The sequence below is a fragment of the Papio anubis genome, chromosome 8 (assembly GCF_008728515.1).
Source record: "Papio anubis isolate 15944 chromosome 8, Panubis1.0, whole genome shotgun sequence".
NCBI lineage: Eukaryota > Metazoa > Chordata > Mammalia > Primates > Cercopithecidae > Papio > Papio anubis.
The window spans coordinates 72,320,892-72,340,491 of NC_044983.1; the positions used below are offsets into that span (position 1 = coordinate 72,320,892).

General features: G+C 35.8%; 1 protein-coding gene across 3 annotated transcripts in view; it reads left to right on the top strand.

Moving 5' to 3' along the window:
- Nucleotides 1-19,600, top strand: part of ZFHX4 (zinc finger homeobox 4) — a 188,319-nt gene that overhangs the window by 26,132 nt on the left and 142,587 nt on the right. For 2 of the 3 annotated variants that reach the window (XM_003902884.4, XM_031669642.1), the window contains exon 3: nucleotides 182-684. In XM_003902884.4, the coding sequence (XP_003902933.2) occupies nucleotides 182-684 (503 nt within the window). The remainder of the gene's footprint in view (nucleotides 1-181; nucleotides 685-19,600) is intronic. The other variant, XM_009213235.3, reaches the window with a different exon arrangement.

The following is a 19,600-nucleotide window of genomic DNA, read 5'->3' on the forward strand; positions in this document are numbered from 1 at the left end:
AGGGAATTTAGAAGTTGAAAGGGATGATTGTAATTGATCCTGATTCAATCCTATTACAGCTTTTTATAGTTTAAGCTCTAGAGAAAGCACATTCCTTGTCAAGACTTTATTTTACAGATTCCTTTGTGTGTGCTGTGTTTTCTAGTCTCTATTTTTCCTTTTAATTTTTTTTTTCCTGTAGTAAATAATGAGCTGCCGCCTGAAATCCGGCTTGCCAGTGGTCAGCTAATGGGTGATGACCTGTCCCTCCTTACTGCAGGAGAGCTGTCACCTTATATCAGTGACCCAGCGCTGAAGCTATTCCAGTGTGCTGTTTGCAACAAATTCACCTCTGACAGCCTGGAAGCCCTAAGTGTGCATGTGAGCAGTGAGCGCTCTCTCCCTGAAGAGGAATGGAGGGCAGTAATTGGAGATATCTACCAGTGCAAGCTCTGCAACTACAACACTCAGCTCAAAGCTAACTTCCAGCTACACTGCAAGACTGATAAACATATGCAGAAATATCAACTGGTGGCTCACATTAAAGAAGGGGGCAAAAGCAATGAGTGGAGGTTGAAGTGTATTGCCATTGGCAACCCTGTTCACCTAAAATGTAACGCCTGTGACTATTACACCAACAGTGTGGATAAATTACGTTTGCATACCACCAATCACAGGCACGAGGCGGCCCTGAAGCTCTACAAGGTAAGCAGTGACATCCATTTCCGTTGGCACAGAGTAGAAAAAGGAAATTAACTCTTTCAGAGCTTGGAGCACAAGTCTCCAAATTAAGAAAAACAAAGAGAAAAAACATCAAAGGGCAAAGTGCACAGTTTCTGATTAACATTACTAAAAGCATATTGAAATATATGGAATCGGAGGCTTTATTTATAAACTTTTACCCTATGTCTCATTTACACCTGTCTCAGTGGCTTTGATTTCTTCACTGGCTTCCCCAATATAAAAGAATGTTGGGGGTAGTATCATATATAAAATAATACTTTTTAAACCTATTGTTTTTTTTTGTTTTTTGTTTTTTGTTTTTTGTTTTTTTAACCTAGCACCACTCTTGGCTAAATGTAAATGGTTACAGGGAGCAGAAAACAAAATCAGTGCCCAACCTTGTGAATGCATAATCTTTTGTTTGGTGACAAACAAGGACGCTCCAAACATGATGTTTGTTTATTTTCCTGTGTGTGCTCAGTAGTACTGAGTAAACACAGTGTCCCTTAGCATCCTTGAAAGTCTCTAAAAGTAAACTCTGTTGTTATTTTGCATGACTGCCTTCCTAACTATCAATATTTTCCCCCTAAATGAGTGTGGTATAGATAAATATGCTTATTTATACAATGCTTTATATAACGGCAAATATACTTTTATCTTTACTTGGAAAACTATGCAGATGTAATGAATACGTGCAAGTGATGAACACCATTTATCACAGAACTTGTCTTGACTTTCTCTAAACCCTAATTACTGATTAATTTATTTTCTGCAGTTTGTTCACTGGATTGTCTTGATTGTCTTGGTTCATGTACAAATATAACACATTCATTACTATGACGAATAACTTGGTAACTTATTAAAAACTTCTTTTTGTCTAGAGGATATTAAAATTCAGAAAATACTGCAAACCATTAGTCATTGTAACAAGCTCTAAATATGATTACAAAATCCATTTTGCAAGTGTTATCTATTGATTTATACTAGAAATCAGTGATAACTATACTATCAGGAGCCAACCAGTGATTATCAAACCTATGACTGTTCTAACACTATTTAAAATTATAACCACACAGGAAAAGAGCAGATTGTGGCTATTTCGATTAGGTGAAGGAATTATTTATTTGGATTGGTCTAGTACTATGTGTTTGGGTTGTTTCTTGGAGTTCAAATTCTAGATAAATGTACTGTGCATAAAATCCTAATGATTCAGTGTGAGAATTTGTAACACTGTTCCTGTGATATTGGCACTCTGTGGATCAATAACGAAAGCATTAGATTTGGGTTACGTTCCAGAGAGTTTGAAGGGAGTGCAGGCCCTAATGTGAGATGGAAAGCTTCTAAGTTGACAGTATTGAAAATATAATATAAAGAATTAATTGTATTATAATTCATAGGTTTTGCAGCAACAGTTGACAACTGTTCAATTGTCTACTTTTTTTCTGTTGATACCTGACCTATTAAAACTTTTAGAATACCTAGGAGAGAAAAACAAACATTAAGTTTGTATAAATAATAGATTTAGACCCTGGGAGCTATCTAGAATATTCATGAACTGTGTTTATATTCATGCAGCTCCTCTAACACTTTAAATTAACATGTTGTGAATAGAAGATATGGATGTACAAATTTTCTATTTTTTAATCTTTTGTGGGGACCTAAAGGAAGGTAGGATGTTATTGTTTACTTTTTCAGAAAACATTTAATCTAACTGCTTGATGATTATTTAAATGTATGTGTGCATGTGTGTGAGAGTGTGTGTGTGTGTGTGTGTGTGTGTGAAGTTTATCCATTCATTCCATAAGCAGGGATTGACCACCTCATTCTCTTCAGGGCAATTTGCTTGGTGCTGCAGTTATTCTTGAAGTTTCTTTTCATGGAGAGTTGGGTGTTGTCTTTGAATTTGTAGCAACCAATTAAGATAAAAGCATGAGTATAAAGAGGGCCTTAAAGCAGAGAGAGCTTCAGATCTCACAACCAAAAGGTGTACTCTTTCCTTAAAAATCTTATAAATCATATAAAAATTTACTCTTCTTTAGTTGCTTATCTCTTAAATACCTAAGTATTCTTGTTCAGTGTAATGTTTAAATATGGTCAGCAAACAAACTTTGAACAAACTTATCTTGAATTTATGGAGGATTGAAGAGATAAATCTTTGAGCTATTGAGACTTGGTATTAGACAATTGAACAATTAGACAGTTAGACAATTCTTTTGCATTTTCTTTCAAGAAGCATTCATTATTTCTATTAGTAACTGGAAAAATACTCCAAGTAGCATTGTGTTGAGGATTCCACTTCTAAAGCGATTTCAGAAACTGTGTGAATCATAGAGGATTTTCAAGTGCAGTAATGAGGATATTAGCAAGCTTGGTTGGCTTGTGTTGGCAAAATAAAAGTGGTTCATAAGTAACATTAATTGGTTTTAAATGAGAAACTAACAAATTGGCCTGAGCCTGGAAAAAGAAATGATGGCTAAAATATTAAAATTAGACTTAAAATAGTTTCAGAGTTAATGACTAGACAGTAATCTCCTCTATAAAATTCATTTTCATTAGGAGTTTAATTTACATCATTTTGCATCATGAATTATTTAAACATTAAGGGGAAGTGACAAGTAGCAGGTATAAGACAAATACAGAGCTGCAAGAAAACAGCTTGTCTTGTTATTGACAACATATTGATTCATAACACTAAATGTGGTGATGTGTCATTTCAATTTGAATAGGCCACTTTACCTCTTGCATTGTCGAACTGAAGCAGCATTACCTAAAAGTGTGTCCTTCTTCTAGGTTAAGGAGGTTAAAAGTTAAAGGTTAAGGTTAGCTTAAAAGCATCATCTGCCTAGCTGCTTGACTTGAAACTGATCAATTTAATGAAAATCTGTTTTACAGATGTCATTTTAATGTATTTGGCAGGATTTAGGCAGCTTTAACATTAGATGTATGCTAGTAAAAATTATATCTTTATTTGACCAGAACAACACCTTTCCTTTTATGTTTAAGGTAGAAGGCTTGTGGGTTATAGTATTTTGGCAAAGAACCCAGAGGCAGAATGTGTTGATGATCTTTCCATATGGACTCAAAAAAAGAATACCTTTATGCCTATTGCTAATGATGACTGCAAAAACAAACAAAGCTATATTCATTTTTGGCAGCATTATTTTCCTTAGAAATTTTTTAAAAGCAATTTTGTTACTGTTAAGAAAATCTTACTCATGTCTTCAAGTGAGATTCTCTGAAGTGTTAAGCACTATTAAATTTGGACTTTTCCTCCAGAAATTTGATTGATGAAACAAAATTGCTCTAGGAAAATAAAACAATAAAATGAAACTGAAGATTGCTCATAATCTTTACTTTTAATGTTCAAATATGTATTCAAAGTGAGATTAATAAATACAAAATATGTAGCTAGCTACAATCAATCTTGCAAGGTGAGTGTATGTGTGTGTGTATAAAATAGTGGTTTTTCAGCTAACCCATTTATTTGATTTAATTATATTCTTGTAATTTCATATGTTTCTATTCTTTACAAATTTTAGTCAACTGATAAAATAATTGGTTCTCAATAAATATTTGTAGAATGAGTAATAGATTAACAAATAAACTAAGGAACAAATTAAATAAACTCCTTTACTTCCAGACTTTATTTTTTAAAAATGCAATGTAATTTTGTCTACCCCTTAAATTATCTCCAACTTTTTCTAAAGAGTCTAGTAAAAGGATATAATGAAAACCACAGAGCACTACACGTTCAAATTGAGGAAGAACAAATGCAACTGGCAATATTTCGGATTTACAGTTTAGTTTGTTCTTGGCTCAGTATGGCCAAGACTTTTCTGGCCAGCTGATTGGTCTAACCACCATTTGGTACAGGACACAGAAATACTCTTGCATCTGTACTTCTGCTGCTCTTTTAATATTATATGTGTTTATAAGTGAGGTGTTCACAGCTTTGCTTGTTCAAAGTCAAAGCCTTAATTATACTACCTTTTTTTTCCTTCCTGCATCTGCTATTAGTGAAGCAGAGTAGTCTGAATTCCATAATGCCTTTTTCATATTTGGATTTCAAATTGACTGAAAGCAGTGAACAAATTGCCGGTCTCCATGGTGAGTAAAGGAACACACTTGGGATTTAGTCCTAGGTAACTTTTAGTGTAACATTCCCTCATGGAGCATTTTTTGGGTTTTTCTCATTATCCATGTTATGGATTAAGGAATCCTGGTTAAAAACTAAAATCAAGGTGTTGGGGAGGCCCACAGAGGAGAATGCAAGGAGGCATATTGGGAACAGTATGTGTAAAGAAAATTTAAAAAATGGAATAATTAGGTTCACCTACCTTTTTGTGCCTTTTTTTTTTTTTTTCTTAGTAGGAAATAATAGCCCGATCAGTTTGGAATTAACGAAGAGCCACAGGTATTTTCATTTCAATAGGCCTGAGTCCAACTTTGCAATTTAAAATCAAATATACCAGATATGTACCATTTCAATTATTGAACTGTCATTGTCCCGGTGTGATGGTAAAGGAGGTCAGGAGATTGTGTGGAACACATTTACATAAAAGTCATTGTGTGAAAAGAAATTGGAATATGTGTGTGTATCTAAGAAACCAAAACAAGTTTTTCTTAATCTTATTCTAGTCATTTGTTTAGATGAAGAAAGCTGTTTTCAGAGATAAACAAAAAGTTATTCTTTTCTGTTACTAAACATTAACCTGAATATGGAAATTTTTGCACTTTTGTATTAGTTTCAGATTTATGTTCATTCCAAGTTGAAATGCAGTGTGAAATTTAATTCCAGTTGCAGGATTTGTTTTGAAAAAAACTAATCACAATTCAAATTATTCTATTGTATTCTCATATAAATAGACAGGGCAGAGATTGAAAAAAACAGTTTCTGTAGTAGAATAGTACATACTTGCATAATGCTTATAACTATTAAATACATGTATTAAATAAAGAGGAGTTGGTTTGCTAATAGCAACTAATAAATCACTGGTGTTTTCAGAACAAATGCAATTGGCCAGCCGTATCAACTACATCTACTTCTGTTTTTAAGCTTGACTTTTGCTGAAGCACAGCTATGTGTTATAACATGGCTACTTCAGCACAAATATGGACTTTCTCACTGCATTCACATGTCTGGTAATATATTACATTGTGAGCTGAGAACCTTCTTTGTACCGCACCAGAAAAAAAAAAATGACCAAAAATCTGTCAATCGAAGGACAGAGAGGTAGATAGAAAGATAGATAAATAGATAGATAGATAGATAGATAGATAGATAGATAGATAGATAGATAGACAGACAGATAGATATCAATCCCTAGGAAGATTGACTTAGACCAGGCATTAGCAACTTACTACATCCATGTCAAGATAGATAAAATGACTTTTATTGTATGAGATTGTTATGAAGCCCAGACAAAATTTAAAGAAAGCGAAGTGTGTCATTAGAACCCTCCTACTCTATTTTCTGTGTGTTTTTTCTTAACCAATGCCACCGTCTGCCTACACATCAGGAATATACTGTTATGCTCTTTTCTGTTTTCCTGAAATCCTTACTACTTTACCCCACCTAGGTCTTCTCTTCATGGAAATATTCCATGTTGCAAGATTACCTAATTCCCCACAGAAAACTAGCATTCCTTTAATTAAGGGGAATGAAGCCTTTTTATAAAAGCAGAGCCGTGCATCCAAAGGTGCAATTGACTTAGAAGTCTTTTTCAGCATGCATTTTTTAAAAAGGAACTGCCTGAACTGGAAGAATTTCTAATGTTTGTGTGGAATGGAGTGATTATGTCAGGGACTGGGGTTAGGGAGGGCAGTGGCCCTCCTTAAGAGCTTTCTTCATTTACTGCTGAACACACACACACACCACCACCACCACCACCACCACCACCACCACCACCACCACCAACGCACCACACCTCAGAAACAGAGTCAACAATTTGGCATCCCCATTCATGTCAACTCATACTTTTTGATTCACATTGCATTTTTTGTGTAACTTGTGTTCATTCTATTTTATGTGAAGTGCAGGTATGATTTAATCAAAAGTGCTAAGTTGCTCATTTGTCACCCACCCTGAGGTCTTTTAGGTAATGCAGACAAAGGTGTTCTCTCATAATTAATGTGCTCTCCCTGTGTGTTTCTGTGGCTTAAATGTAATAGTCCCCATCATTGGAGCTTGTTTAAAATTGCTGAAATGTTCAAGTGGGTGCTGGGATGCCATGCCATAATGCAGTCAAAGTCATATGTTAAGCAGGCCTCACACTGCTGAAAGGGTCTTGGCCCTGGGTGGAGTGAGGAGGAGCTGGCGTGTGTATAATGACCGTGGTTCTGCTTCCAGAACATCTGGCCTTCCTGAGCTTTGCTGGAAATGTTTTTACAAAGTTTGCCTTGAGTCTGAATCTCTGCTCAGGTTGAGTTCAATTAGATGTGGAGATTTGTTCATTATTCAGATAATTCAAGCCTTAAAAGGTGCTTTCTTCTTGCCCCCCAAATTATCAGCCTATTCCGGGAGAGTGTATAGGAGGATTTGATTTGTTCGAAAAGTGAAGGACAGGCATGAAGGCACAGCCACCAATAACCATGAGGAAACACCTTCACAGATTCTATAACCCAAGAGGATGGCAATTAATATAACAGGCACAAAGGCCACCATTCTGTTTGCAGAATACCAAAACAATATCTCAATTTTTACTTCGGGTAAATATAGAAGCACTTATTGAACACTTGCTATGTGAAAGGTTTTGAAGTGTCTGGTATGGTGTCTGTGTCCCGTTGACGTGATGGAATATAAGCCACCTTTCTAAGTGCTGCTCGGAGACAAAGAGTTTCCTAAGGTGATACTTCCTAACTCATTCTGCTCACCAATATAATGGGTTAGATTTGGTAATTAGATGTCGGGGACATTAAAGTTGTTCAGAGTTAAATCTATGGACCTAGTTATCAAAATTTTCCATGCATTTTTTTTCAGCAATGTTTAGTCAAAGGGCTGCCTGTGAGTGGTCTTTTGAGTTACCAGTAGATGTAGTATAATGTCACTTCTGTATCTTGGCTTATTCTTATTGCCCTATTGCATAGCAAGACTTCATTGATCAGTTTTAGACAAGGATTATAGTGGGAACTTGAGGGCAAGATAGAGCTTTTCTACTAGTTGGGACATGTATGTAGTTTTCAAACATGAGGATGATGCTACTAGTGCATCTCCTAGAATATGAAGAAGAAAACTACATAATAAAGAATGCAGGCCAGGCGCGGTGGCTCACGACTGTAATCCCAGCACTTTGAGAGGCTGAGACAGTTGGATCATGAGGTCAGGAGTTTGAGACCAGCCTGTCCAGCATGATGAAACCCTGACTCTACTAAAAATACAAAACTTAACCAGGCATGGTGGTGCACGCTTTTAGTCCCAGCTACTCGGGAGGCTGAGGCAGGAGAATTGCTTGAACCTGGGAGGCAGAGGTTGCAGTGAGCCGAGATCGCACCACTGCACTCCAGCCTCGGTAACAGAACAAGACTTCATCACAAAAAAAAAAAAAAAAAGAGAATGCAAAATGTGTCTAATTACAACTACCATCCACCCCTTTAAATAACCAGGATAAAAATGTAGTATAACTCTTGGGAAACCTCTGTAAATTCAACCTACAATAAGGTCAATGAGAGTGCTGCTTAAAGATACATTATTGTAATGAGCAGTTACAGTGTTATTATCACAGATAACGGTTGTTGTTATGACCGCATTTTATTTCACTTGGTTTTACATCATTTTATTAACATTTTATTTTCCTTATCTTTAAGGAAATTTTGTAATCTTGGACTTACATATATTAAATATGCATATGTAAATATAAAAGTGTATGGAGACCATATTCTTTTGACTTAGAATTTCCTACAGACTTTATTTCACTGGAAGTACTAGCATAAAATATACATTTCTCTCTGCTGTTGCTTAAAGAGTTAGTGTTAGGACTCTGTCCATCAAGCAATTTTTAAGGAGTAGTGCAGAGAAAGGTTATGGTTGAAGAACTATTTGTTCCTCTATATCTGCTAATAAAATTATTGGAATACAGGGCTGAGTGTGGGAAGAAATGATCTATTGATAAATCCAACTGTAACAGTTGACTCCAGTTTGGGAGGAAGGCTTTTAAAGCTTTAAAATAATGATTTGTAGTCTATGATTACATGTCCTGTTGCAAGAAGAGCCTCATTTATCGATACAGTTGGCAATTTACTATCTATATATAATTTATGGGCTATTCAGAGGAATTTTCCAAAAAAATCCCTCTTGATGCCAGATAATCTGTCAACAGTGAAACCATATTGATAATTGACTTACCTATTTTTTCCCTTTTACAATGGCATTATCTTTTTGGAGAGAAGATACAGTGACAATAATCATGTAAGTTAAATTCTTTATGTACATTATTTCACATACTTTTCATAACAGCTATATGCTATTATTATATTCTGACATATGAGGAAACAGATTCAGAGAAAAACACCTTGCTTGAGTCCTTATAGATAGTAAGAGGCTGAGCTGGAATTCTAACCTTGGCCTCTTTTCAGCTCATGCCCCTAGCCCAGATTAAAAAGGTTTTTTAATTAAGAAAACTTCTATATTTGAGGATAGGAAGAACAGGTTGTGGGAAAGTAGCCCACTTTCACTTCTTCAAGCTAGCAGATTTTCTTAAAGGTATTGCCGATGCAGTAAGAGCGGGCTGGTAGGTTTGTGCACGTGAATGCTGTCTACTGAGATGATGAACTTAAACCCACTGGGTCACCGATGAACAGGAAGGGGAAACTGTTGTTAAAATTATTAGCTGCTGTGTGTCTTGCGATGACAGAGATTTTTCACTTTTAAAGTCTTCCTTTTACTGGCATGTTTGGGTATTTGGTATATTAAGTAGAAAGGACTAATAGAATATTTATCACTTCTAGTGCCTGAGCTCTCAGTGCTTGCAAGTTAAGCACCTTTGGAAGCTGCATTAATTCATTCAGGTCATCAGGGTACCTCAGCAGTAATGTACTAAATGGTACCCTGCTGACCTGAAAGAGGGAATGTGCCTCCCTAAGCATTTAACTTACTACACAAGAACAACTAAAGCACAATCTACTCACTGCCTAGAACCTGAGTCTCTTTCTCCTTTTCCTGGTTTCCTTACCACTACTGGAGGAAGTTGTATTCACTTGCTACTTCTTAGGATTTAAAAAAAAAATCATCTTGTTTTGAATTATTATTATTATTATTATCTTAATTTTATCTTTTACGTCTTACTTTGATCCATTTTAGTTACAAGACCTGAGGGATTCTCTCTCCATCATATGTTGATAATACACTCCTTTCCTCTCTCCTCCTGAAAATTCTGCTAATGATTTCAATGTAAAGCCCAAAGTCTTGACAGAACTATTTAGATTAACTGGACTTAGAGATGCTTGGAGAAATCTCACCTCCCTGAATCTGGCTACCTGATCTTGCAGAAAATTGTCAGTCACTGACATTGCTGCAGTTGACTACATCTATTAAGGAAATGTTCATTTACTGGAAAGTAAGAATAGTCGTAGCTTGGCATCACAGAATCGTTAACTGCATGGAAACTTCCAATAACTACGGCTGGTGTGTGTAAAACATGTCAGGATTTTTTTTTTTTTTTTTGAGATACGGTTTTGCTCTGTCGCCCAGGCTAGAGTTCGGCGGCATGATCACTACTCACTGCAGCCTTGACCTCCTGAGCTCAGGTGATTCCCCTACCTCAGACTCCCAAGTAGCTAAGATTACAGGCAGGTGCCACCACCCTGGGCTAAATTTTGTGGTTTTTGAGAAACGAGGTTTCGTCATGTTGCCCAGGCAGGTCTCGAACTCCTGGGCTCAAGCGATCCGCCCCCCTCAGCCTCCCATAGTGCTGGGATCACAGGCATGTGCCACTGCATCCAGCCTGTGAGAATATTTTGATAACTGTAGTGTGCAGTATTTTTAAAAGACTTAAAATATTTCTGACTATTCATTTGGCAGGACTGAGAATAGCACTAGCACATATCCTTAGGGTCTAAAATCATTCATTGTTCAATTGCAAAAAATCAGGTAGCAAGTCTAATTGCCGACACCTCTGAAGGAGAGTCAATTTATAAGACATCTCCTTTCAACTCAACATATATTCGGCACTTACTACTGAGTAACAGTGTAGGCGATATCAGTAATGGAGAAGGAGGAAAATAATTTTTAAACCAAATAGTGTTTATTTTTGGAAAAGACTGACATGCTAAACTGAGAATTATATAAAACCAGAATTTGCCTTTTAGAATTTATTTTATTTAATGAATTTACATCACACGATAAAGGAAGAAAATTCTCTCTTGTTTACTCTGTGAAGCCAAATATCACTATTTTTTAAACAGAAACCCTGTGATATCTTTTGAGAAGTAATGTGTCTAAAGGCAAATTCTGGTGTATTATTTTTTGGTTTTTGATTTTTATTAGAAAATTAGGTAATTCAGAAAACCCACACATTTGAATGGAATAGAAGTACCAAATTTTTCCATGATGAGTATTTCCTGAGAAGATATTCCCCAGTTTCATAACTGAATTCCTTAAAAATAGGTGCAAGGGGAATTTACAAATAACTTTTTTTTCAGAGGAAAATAGTCTTGGCTCTCTTAATTCTGTAAATATTAGAAAAACTAAAATGAGATTTTTGAAGAGCTGTTTAATTTTTAGAGCATCAATTCTTAACATGAAAACAGAGGTACTCTCTTTAAATCACAAAATGAGACAAGCTCTTCCTGATTATCCTATTGCTCACTTTTTTTCCACATTTCCTTAGACGTATGCTTTAAATGTCTGGTATAATGTTTAGTGGTAAGTTTCTGTTCCGTGTACCAGGTCACTCAATTATGGCTACTCCCTTAATTACAGCAGCTTGAAAATTTCTTGGCAAATCATTGATTAAGAAGAAGTACATTGAAATTGATTACACACAAACGCACACACTTTTCCAAAAAGTGAACAATTTAATTCTTTCAATGAATGTAGAACATGAATCTATTCAGATCTCTTGTGTTAAGTGATTAAAAAAGGCCAAATGCCAGTACCTCAATGATGTTTTCCATATATATCCAAGGAGACCTATTGTATTTTTTTTGTCCAAACTTCCTTGGAATGAATTGTGTGTGTGTGTGTGTGTGTGTGTGTGTGTGTGTGTAAGAGAGAGGGAGAGAGAGAAGAATGAGAATAGAATATATAAAAATGTATTAAAATTGATGAAGATTACGGGTTAATCATTAATGCCCTGTATTTTGTTTTAAAGTAGATCACAGAAATCTCTTCCTGCCCATTGTAAGTGTGCTCAGTTCCTAGAGATAATAAACCTTTGATGATGTTGTGCAAGACTCGTCAAGAAGCACTGAAATCAGTTTTGTATGTACACATGACTAATCAAAGGATCAGAGAACAGGATATGATTTGCTAAAAGTGATAGCTTCTCCAAAAAGCAAATAGCCTTGCTAACTGTGAGAGCACAGTAAGCCTGTGTTTTTTTCTTTTTTTTTTTTTTCCTACAAAAGGCAGGTCCTACTCCCAACCTTGGAGTAGATATGCTTTGCAAAGGCTTTAGCACTAAGTATTTTTAAAAAATATTTTAAAAGTAAAGTGCTTCTGAAATTAATATCTACCTAATTAACACTCTGCTCTTTTATTTGGTCTTAAAGGCATAATAGATACCACAAGATTCTTAGACTTAGAGACATCCTTGAAATTCAGAGTATTAGGTAACCCAAACAAGTATTTTCTTAAACGGACCAACTGTCAGATGTCCATAGTGGGGAAATGATAAAATAAGACAGCAATCCCAATATTGAAGTTTGCAGTTCTATAGGAAAATGTGACTGAAAGTTTTAAGAAAGCAGTTCCGCATTAGAAAGAGAAAGGACTGAAGTGATACGCTACAAAATCTACCATGTTGACAGTGCAGTGAATCTTGAGACCATTGTCTTCTGCTTTTATCTCCACTTCATATTTTATTTGCAACAACTCTATTGAGATATAATTCATATGCCATTCAACTAATCCATTTAAAGGATACAATTCAATGATTTTTATAATTTCTACAGAATTATGCAACCATCACCACAATTGATTTTAGAATATTTTCATCATCCCAAGAAGAAATCCTGTACTGTTTTAGCTTCCCACCCTTATCCCCAATCCTCCCTCCCCCGGCCCTAGGCAATCACTAATTGCTTTCCGTCTCTATAGATTTGCCTGTTCTGGACATTTCATATAGATGGAATCATAGTATATGGGGTCCTTTGTGACTAGCTTCTTTCACTTAGCATAATGTTTTTAAGGTTCATCTGTGCGGTAGCATGTATCAGCACTTCATTCCTTTTAATTACCAAATTTCCATTGCATAGGTATAGTACATTTTATTTATACCCCATCAATTGTTGGATATTTGGGTCGTTTCCACTTGTTGTCTATTATGGGAAATGATGCTATGAACACTCGTATACAAGGTTTTGTGTGGATGTATGCTTTCTTTTCTCTTGGGGTATATACCTAGCAGTGAAACAGCTGGATTGACAGTCAATAATATTAACTAGATTCACATTACTGTCATCTGTTCTTAATTTTTGCCTGGTTTGTTCCTTTTCCCCTGTCCTTTAAAGAATACTTCACATTTTTATCATTCTCTCAATGTCTCTTATCCATCTTCTGTTCTTCTCTGGCTGACTAGCTCAGTTAAGAAAATTGATAGTAGCATATGTTGAGCACTTATTTGGTGTCATGATAATATCCTAAGTTCTTTAAATATATATAGTTATTTAATTCTCACAGCAATCCTATTAGATTAGCTACTATTATTATGCCCATTTTGAAGATGAGAAAACTAAAGCAATGAAATCTTAATTTATACAAGGTCACATAGCTAGTAGTAACAGTGATAGCTGAGTCAGGACTTGAACTCAGACTGTCTGGTTCCAGCACCCGCGCTGTTAAATAGGACACCTTATTACAGTGAAGATATTGCCTCGAGAGGGGATACCTGGAAGGGAAGGCCCTGTTTGTGGCAGAGGAGATGGGAATACAGGTGCAACTGTAATAGTTGGTCTTTGAGGAGGACATGTATCCCCTGAGGCGGGAAGAAAAGAATGAATGATGAGAAAGGTAAAGATTTAGAATCTTTTGAAGGAGGAGAAGTGAGGGCTGGCAAATTAGAAATATAGGCTTTAGTTCTTTATAAAGTCTGAATGTGAATCATTTATTTGATTCATACTATGTTCTTTGAAAAACACCTACAAATTGTATTCGCCGTATTTGTAGGAATGAAAAAATTGGTACATTTATGACAGCTTAAATCAACTGAAGTACATTTTGTTTGATGTTCTAGTAACACAGAGAGGCTTATTTATCCTCATTGATTAAAAACACCCTGTTCTGGGCCCCAAGGCAAATGAGACAGACACAAAGGGAAAAACTGGAGAGCTTCTTCCTGTCCTCAAGAAGTTCACCAGTTTTAAGAAGCAAATACCTTATACTTTTTCTCTGTGCTTTATTTTTTCTTGTAAGTTGTCCTTGTTCACAGCTTTCCTGAATTCCAGAAGTTTCTGAGAACATTTTTAGTGCTTTATATAACACATTTTTGTAGTGTTTAATTCTTTGTATCATTTAGAGAATTAATATTTAGATTTCTTGTGGTATTTGGGGAAAAATTAGATTTCTGCTTTGTAGAAATTTGATAGAGTGTCTCTGTGTTTCCATACCAGTAAAGATGTTGTCACATTGTTGAAAAATAATGTACAGTAACAGTATAATTGGAGTCTTCTCTCTCTTTCGCCACCACCTCTCCATCTATGTGATGTTTGTGACTATATGTATGACTTTTATGTTTTCATAATAGTAAGTATATGGATGAACCAAAATATTTCTTGGTACTTTTCTTGCTAACGGACAGGATTTTTTTTCTTTTTATGAGTATAAGAGTATGAATATGCCTCTTTCTCATGTCTGATGTAATAATTGATGTAAAAAGTCTTACTATTTTATATATAGCTATTTCAGGCCTAATCTTATTTGTTTCAAACAGTTACTAATGTTTCTTGAAGTTTTCAGTTTCTGGAGATCTTCATGTGGCTCGTTGACCTGGGTATGATGAGATCAGGCAAGGGCTGCCAATATTCCTATTGTCAGAACATTATCATTGTGTAACGTTTTCTTTCTGTTTTACCATTAAAATGAGTTAAGGGGAAATTATGCAATAAAACATGATAAGCTCCTATACTACATCACACGCTAAAAGATTCTTGGCATCAGCTTTCTTGAGTCTGTACCACAGTAAAACTGAAAGATGGACTGCCTATTTCAGTATTTATGTCTATGAACACTTGATGAGCTTAATAAGCTTTAATGAGGTGGGTATCAATGTTTGATATCCTCCCATTATTAACATACTGGGGATGGAACATGGTGGGAGGAAATAGGGGAATGTCTCAGAGAAAGAGAGTGAAAAATATGCACAAACACCTGCCTATATCTCTCTGTAACTCAAGAAAAGTTTAAAACAAGGTTAGGCATTTTCTATCTTAAGGTGTCCAACTGACTCACTTTTTATATGTGTGTGTGTGTTTTTTTTTTTTTTTTGCAAGCATTTCTGTACCTTAGTTAATATATTAGTAAATGGAGAAAAAACACTCCACTGAGTTCTGTAGATCTTAATTGAGATTCAAAAATAGCTTCGAAAAAAAAAAAGGATTCTGAGATGAATCCTTTCCTTATGTGCGGAAAATATTACTCATGTCTTGTCAGTACATCCACTCTATTGGCGTTGCGTTTTGTACTTGGAGATAACTTCTGCTTTTTTATTATTGGTAAGGCACTTTATTTTTAAATTTCTGTAAGTGTACTTGGTCACACTATTATATCTAGGACTTGTCATTCCTGAAAAGCCATTCTTAACTTTATCTCACCAATTGGGCTTCAATTGAAATTTGCTTTGAAGAGGAATGTAGCCATACTCATCAACTTGAAAAGCAGTGAATATAGCTCATAGAAAATAACTATTTGTGTATTCTTTTATGCTTTAACTTCAATATACATTCTTTCTTAGAAGTTTTCCCACAGAAAAGGAACTGTGTTTTACACTTTTAAATACCAGTTTTCAAGTCAGCCAAGTGAGAATTTGCAAATGAGCAGTAGTAAGTGATGCCACAGCTGAAAAATGAATGTGTAAAGTTTCTGTATCTGGCATTACTTTCCTTTTGCCTTTGGGATGATACAACAATTTTTTCATCTATAAAATGGGCTCTGAGTTACCATTAGAATTAGAAGATTAGACAGTGTGATCCAGAGGCTCCCAGAGGCCCCTGCCGGCTTCCTCCACCAGCGCCTGCCTCTGCCCCTCCTCTGCCCCCGCCAGATCCTATGGTGCTGGGGATGGGGTCATCCCAGGGCTGCCTCCCTCCAGCCCACTGCCTCCCCTCCGAGGGGCTTCCTTCCCCTCCATAGGGCCAGGCATTTTTCTCTGGATTCAAACAGGCAACAATGACCTTTTATTTTCTGTTTGTCCCCACCTCCCCAACCTTCCACTTCCTGTTCTTCCTACCTTCTTCCTTTTTGACTAAATAATCCCCACCTCCCTTGGTCATACAGTGAGGCTACAGTGACTGAGGGGAGAATCACTTCCTCTTCACTCTCCCAACCCTGCTCCAACCCCTCAGCATCCCAGATCCTCATGCAGTTGGTTGTAAATTCTCCCAGGAGCTGTTTTACTGTCTACTTTTCAGGATTTAAAAAAAAAAAAATCAAAACTTAAAAAAAAAAAAAAGTTTAAAAAGCAAAATGGGGAGGGAGGAAGCAGTGACATATTTTTTTGGTAATTATGCGCTTTTTTTTAATTTTTAGAACTTGTCTGTTTTTACTGTGGATCGGCTGTTGATATTTCATCAAGATAAGCATTTCTCTCCTGAGTTCAGGTGATTGAGGAAGAGCCACAAAACAAAACACAACAAAACCAAACCACAGAATCATCTTTAACCCGACTTTTTATACGATGCCCCAGTTCCCCATAACTGTGCACACAAGCTTCTGTGTTCAGTTGAATTGTAACTGCTTTTTGTATTTGGAGAGAGTGTGACTATTGAACTTGAAACCTTAAAAAAAAAAAAAAAGAATTAGAAGATTAGCATTCACGTAATGCTCTTTGAGATCTAGTCCAAACTTAATCACTTCTGTGGTTCTAAGAGCTGAAATTATGCTGGGCTTTAACTCGTATCTCATCTTAAATTACTGATGTAGTTACATATATCATGTTGCTGATTTTCCATTGTTTTGTTTAATCCATGAATAATATATATTTATTTGTTTTTCTTATAAACAGGAAGTAGAGTAAAAATTATATAGAGAAAAATAACTAAATCTCTCTTAATTTCCTTGCTTTTTTTTTTTTTTTTTTTTTTACTTTTTTGATTACTCATTTCATTTATTCATTGATTGAGTGCCCATCTCCCAGGCTCTATGCTAGGAAATAAGAATATGGTGTCAAGCAAGATGGACATAGGCTTTGCTCTGGGGGAGTCTGTGGTTTAGTGGAGGAGACAGTAAAGCATTCAACATATAATCACCTATTAAACAAGGAAATGATTACTTATTGTAAATAGGTAATATAATTTGTACTTTTGATGTGGAACATTTGTGTCATCAGTACCTTTCAATTTGTATACATGGAACTCTTCCTCTAATCTTGGGGGAAAGTGAAGAGTTTGAATGGGATCATGTATTGAAGCAGTTAGAAAGGTAGCCAGGGCTGAAATGAATGGACTCTACCTGATAGCCAATAGGCTATCAGTTATAGAAAACAAAACAAAACAAAAACCCCAAAAAACATTTACCACTGAGATTTTTATCAGAAAGAAGGAACTTTTCAAACTTTTTGGAGTCATGAAAGGATTATGTGAAAAGGCTTTCTAGAAATGGCTGTATATCCGGTTGGCAAACCTGTACTGAATATAATAGCGAAGGTTGAAGAAGATGAACCTGTTGTAAGTTTTGTAACATCCTGATTCCAAGGTCATAATAGTGATAATCAGTCAAATTGGGGGACCAGAGGACTGGAAAACTTTGAAGGTTGCTTGTAGATCTTAAGGCTCCAAAAGAAGATGGTGAACATGATGATTATGATAATCTTAGCTCCATTAGCATCTGTTCCTCTCATCTTCAGAAGAGAGAAAATGTGTCTCCTGCTCTTCTCTGTGAATCCTCTCTTATGACAAGCTAGGATTTTTCTAGGGTCTGCCGATTTTGCACACTCCTTCCAAGTAAGTCATTGATGGTATTATCCTGTCTTTCACATTGTTTTGCCTCTTAGGACAAGAGTCTGACATGTTTTGATATACAAAAATCTCATTGCAGTAGGAAAAATGGCAAGCCTTTTCAAAGAAACCCTTTCTGTACAAAAGAGCCATTCTTTAGTTGAAGGTCTGGCACTGTAGTGAACTGTTGGGCCAAGAAACCATATTCCAAGTCGAGAACCTGGTTTAAAATACCCAAAGCTTCTGTATCAAATGTTGTAAGAATATCTTTTTGGTAAATTTTTGGAATCATGCTTTGCCTCATCATGGTTGCAGAAATCCACTTCCTTTGTACATGAAGGTATCCCCCAGCAGCAGATATATAGTCTATTTTCTGAACAGGAATCTTATAGGTCTCAGGAGAGCCAACTTCCACAGGCCCACTGGGTTACACGCTCATTTGTAACTCACTGTAATGATTCTTCAGTTTTTCATTTCCTTGCTGTTCTAGGAAGGCAGATTCTGAGGTTTGTTTTGGGAGTTTCACTTCATAGCAGCACATATTTTCTCTCTGTCTCTGTAGATTTGGATATAAATGTGTGTGTACAGGTATATGGGGTTGTGTGTATGTGCAGATATTGATGTGTGTATATATGTATGTATAGCTCTTCATCCTGTGTATGAAAGGGAACTCTGTATTGTAGGTTCTATAATTTGACAATTTTCTTTAAATGATAACCCCTACTTCTCTCCCAAATGCAATATCTAATACAGATGCATTGGCAGCTACCTTGACATTCAGTGCTAAAAACAAGCAAATAAATATGTACACAATCTTATGATCAACACAATGTACATTGTCATAATACTTTACTCTGAAAAGTCATTGTATTTAACTACTTGTAAGTTAAAAACTGAATCTTTGTCTATTTCATAAAGAACTACCACTTCTGCAGATCAAGTTGAAATAGTCTAGTGGTTCTGTACTGGCCACAAGAGCTATGCTTCAAAATATGAATCTAGTATAAAATGCCTGTGCCAAACTGTATCTGAGTTCCATTGGCAATACAGCTTATGTTTCACAAAAGACATAAACAAATCAAGACCCCTCCCCACAGAGTGAAAAAGTTAGATTAATGAAACAGCTGCATGATTTGGTTTAAAAAAATCAAACCAATTATTTCAAGACTTTGCTAATAATTTGATAGGTTTGATCACTTATTGATCATTACCAGTTGATACATATAGATCAGTGAAGGGCATAAGGTTCTTGCCCTGCCTTGTTGTTTTAAGATAATGATCAAAGGGCAAACATCAGTGTACTATAAACCTTTTTGAGATTTTGTTTAAGTAAAACACATAGTACAATATTAGATGTTTGTGTGACTTAAAACATTTTGCACTGCTATGACAAATATATCATCCTCCTGTGCCAGTACAATTGCAGAGACATTTCGTTGTCATAATCTGTTAATACCAGTTAGCAGTGTCACAAATTAAAGCATTAACAGATTTGTGTTGCTTGAGGAAGCAACTGACGTGAAATACCAGGAGGTTGAAGGAGTGGGGCAGTTTGTTGTATCATAATTCTACATACCCTGTAAAGTCTTTGTGC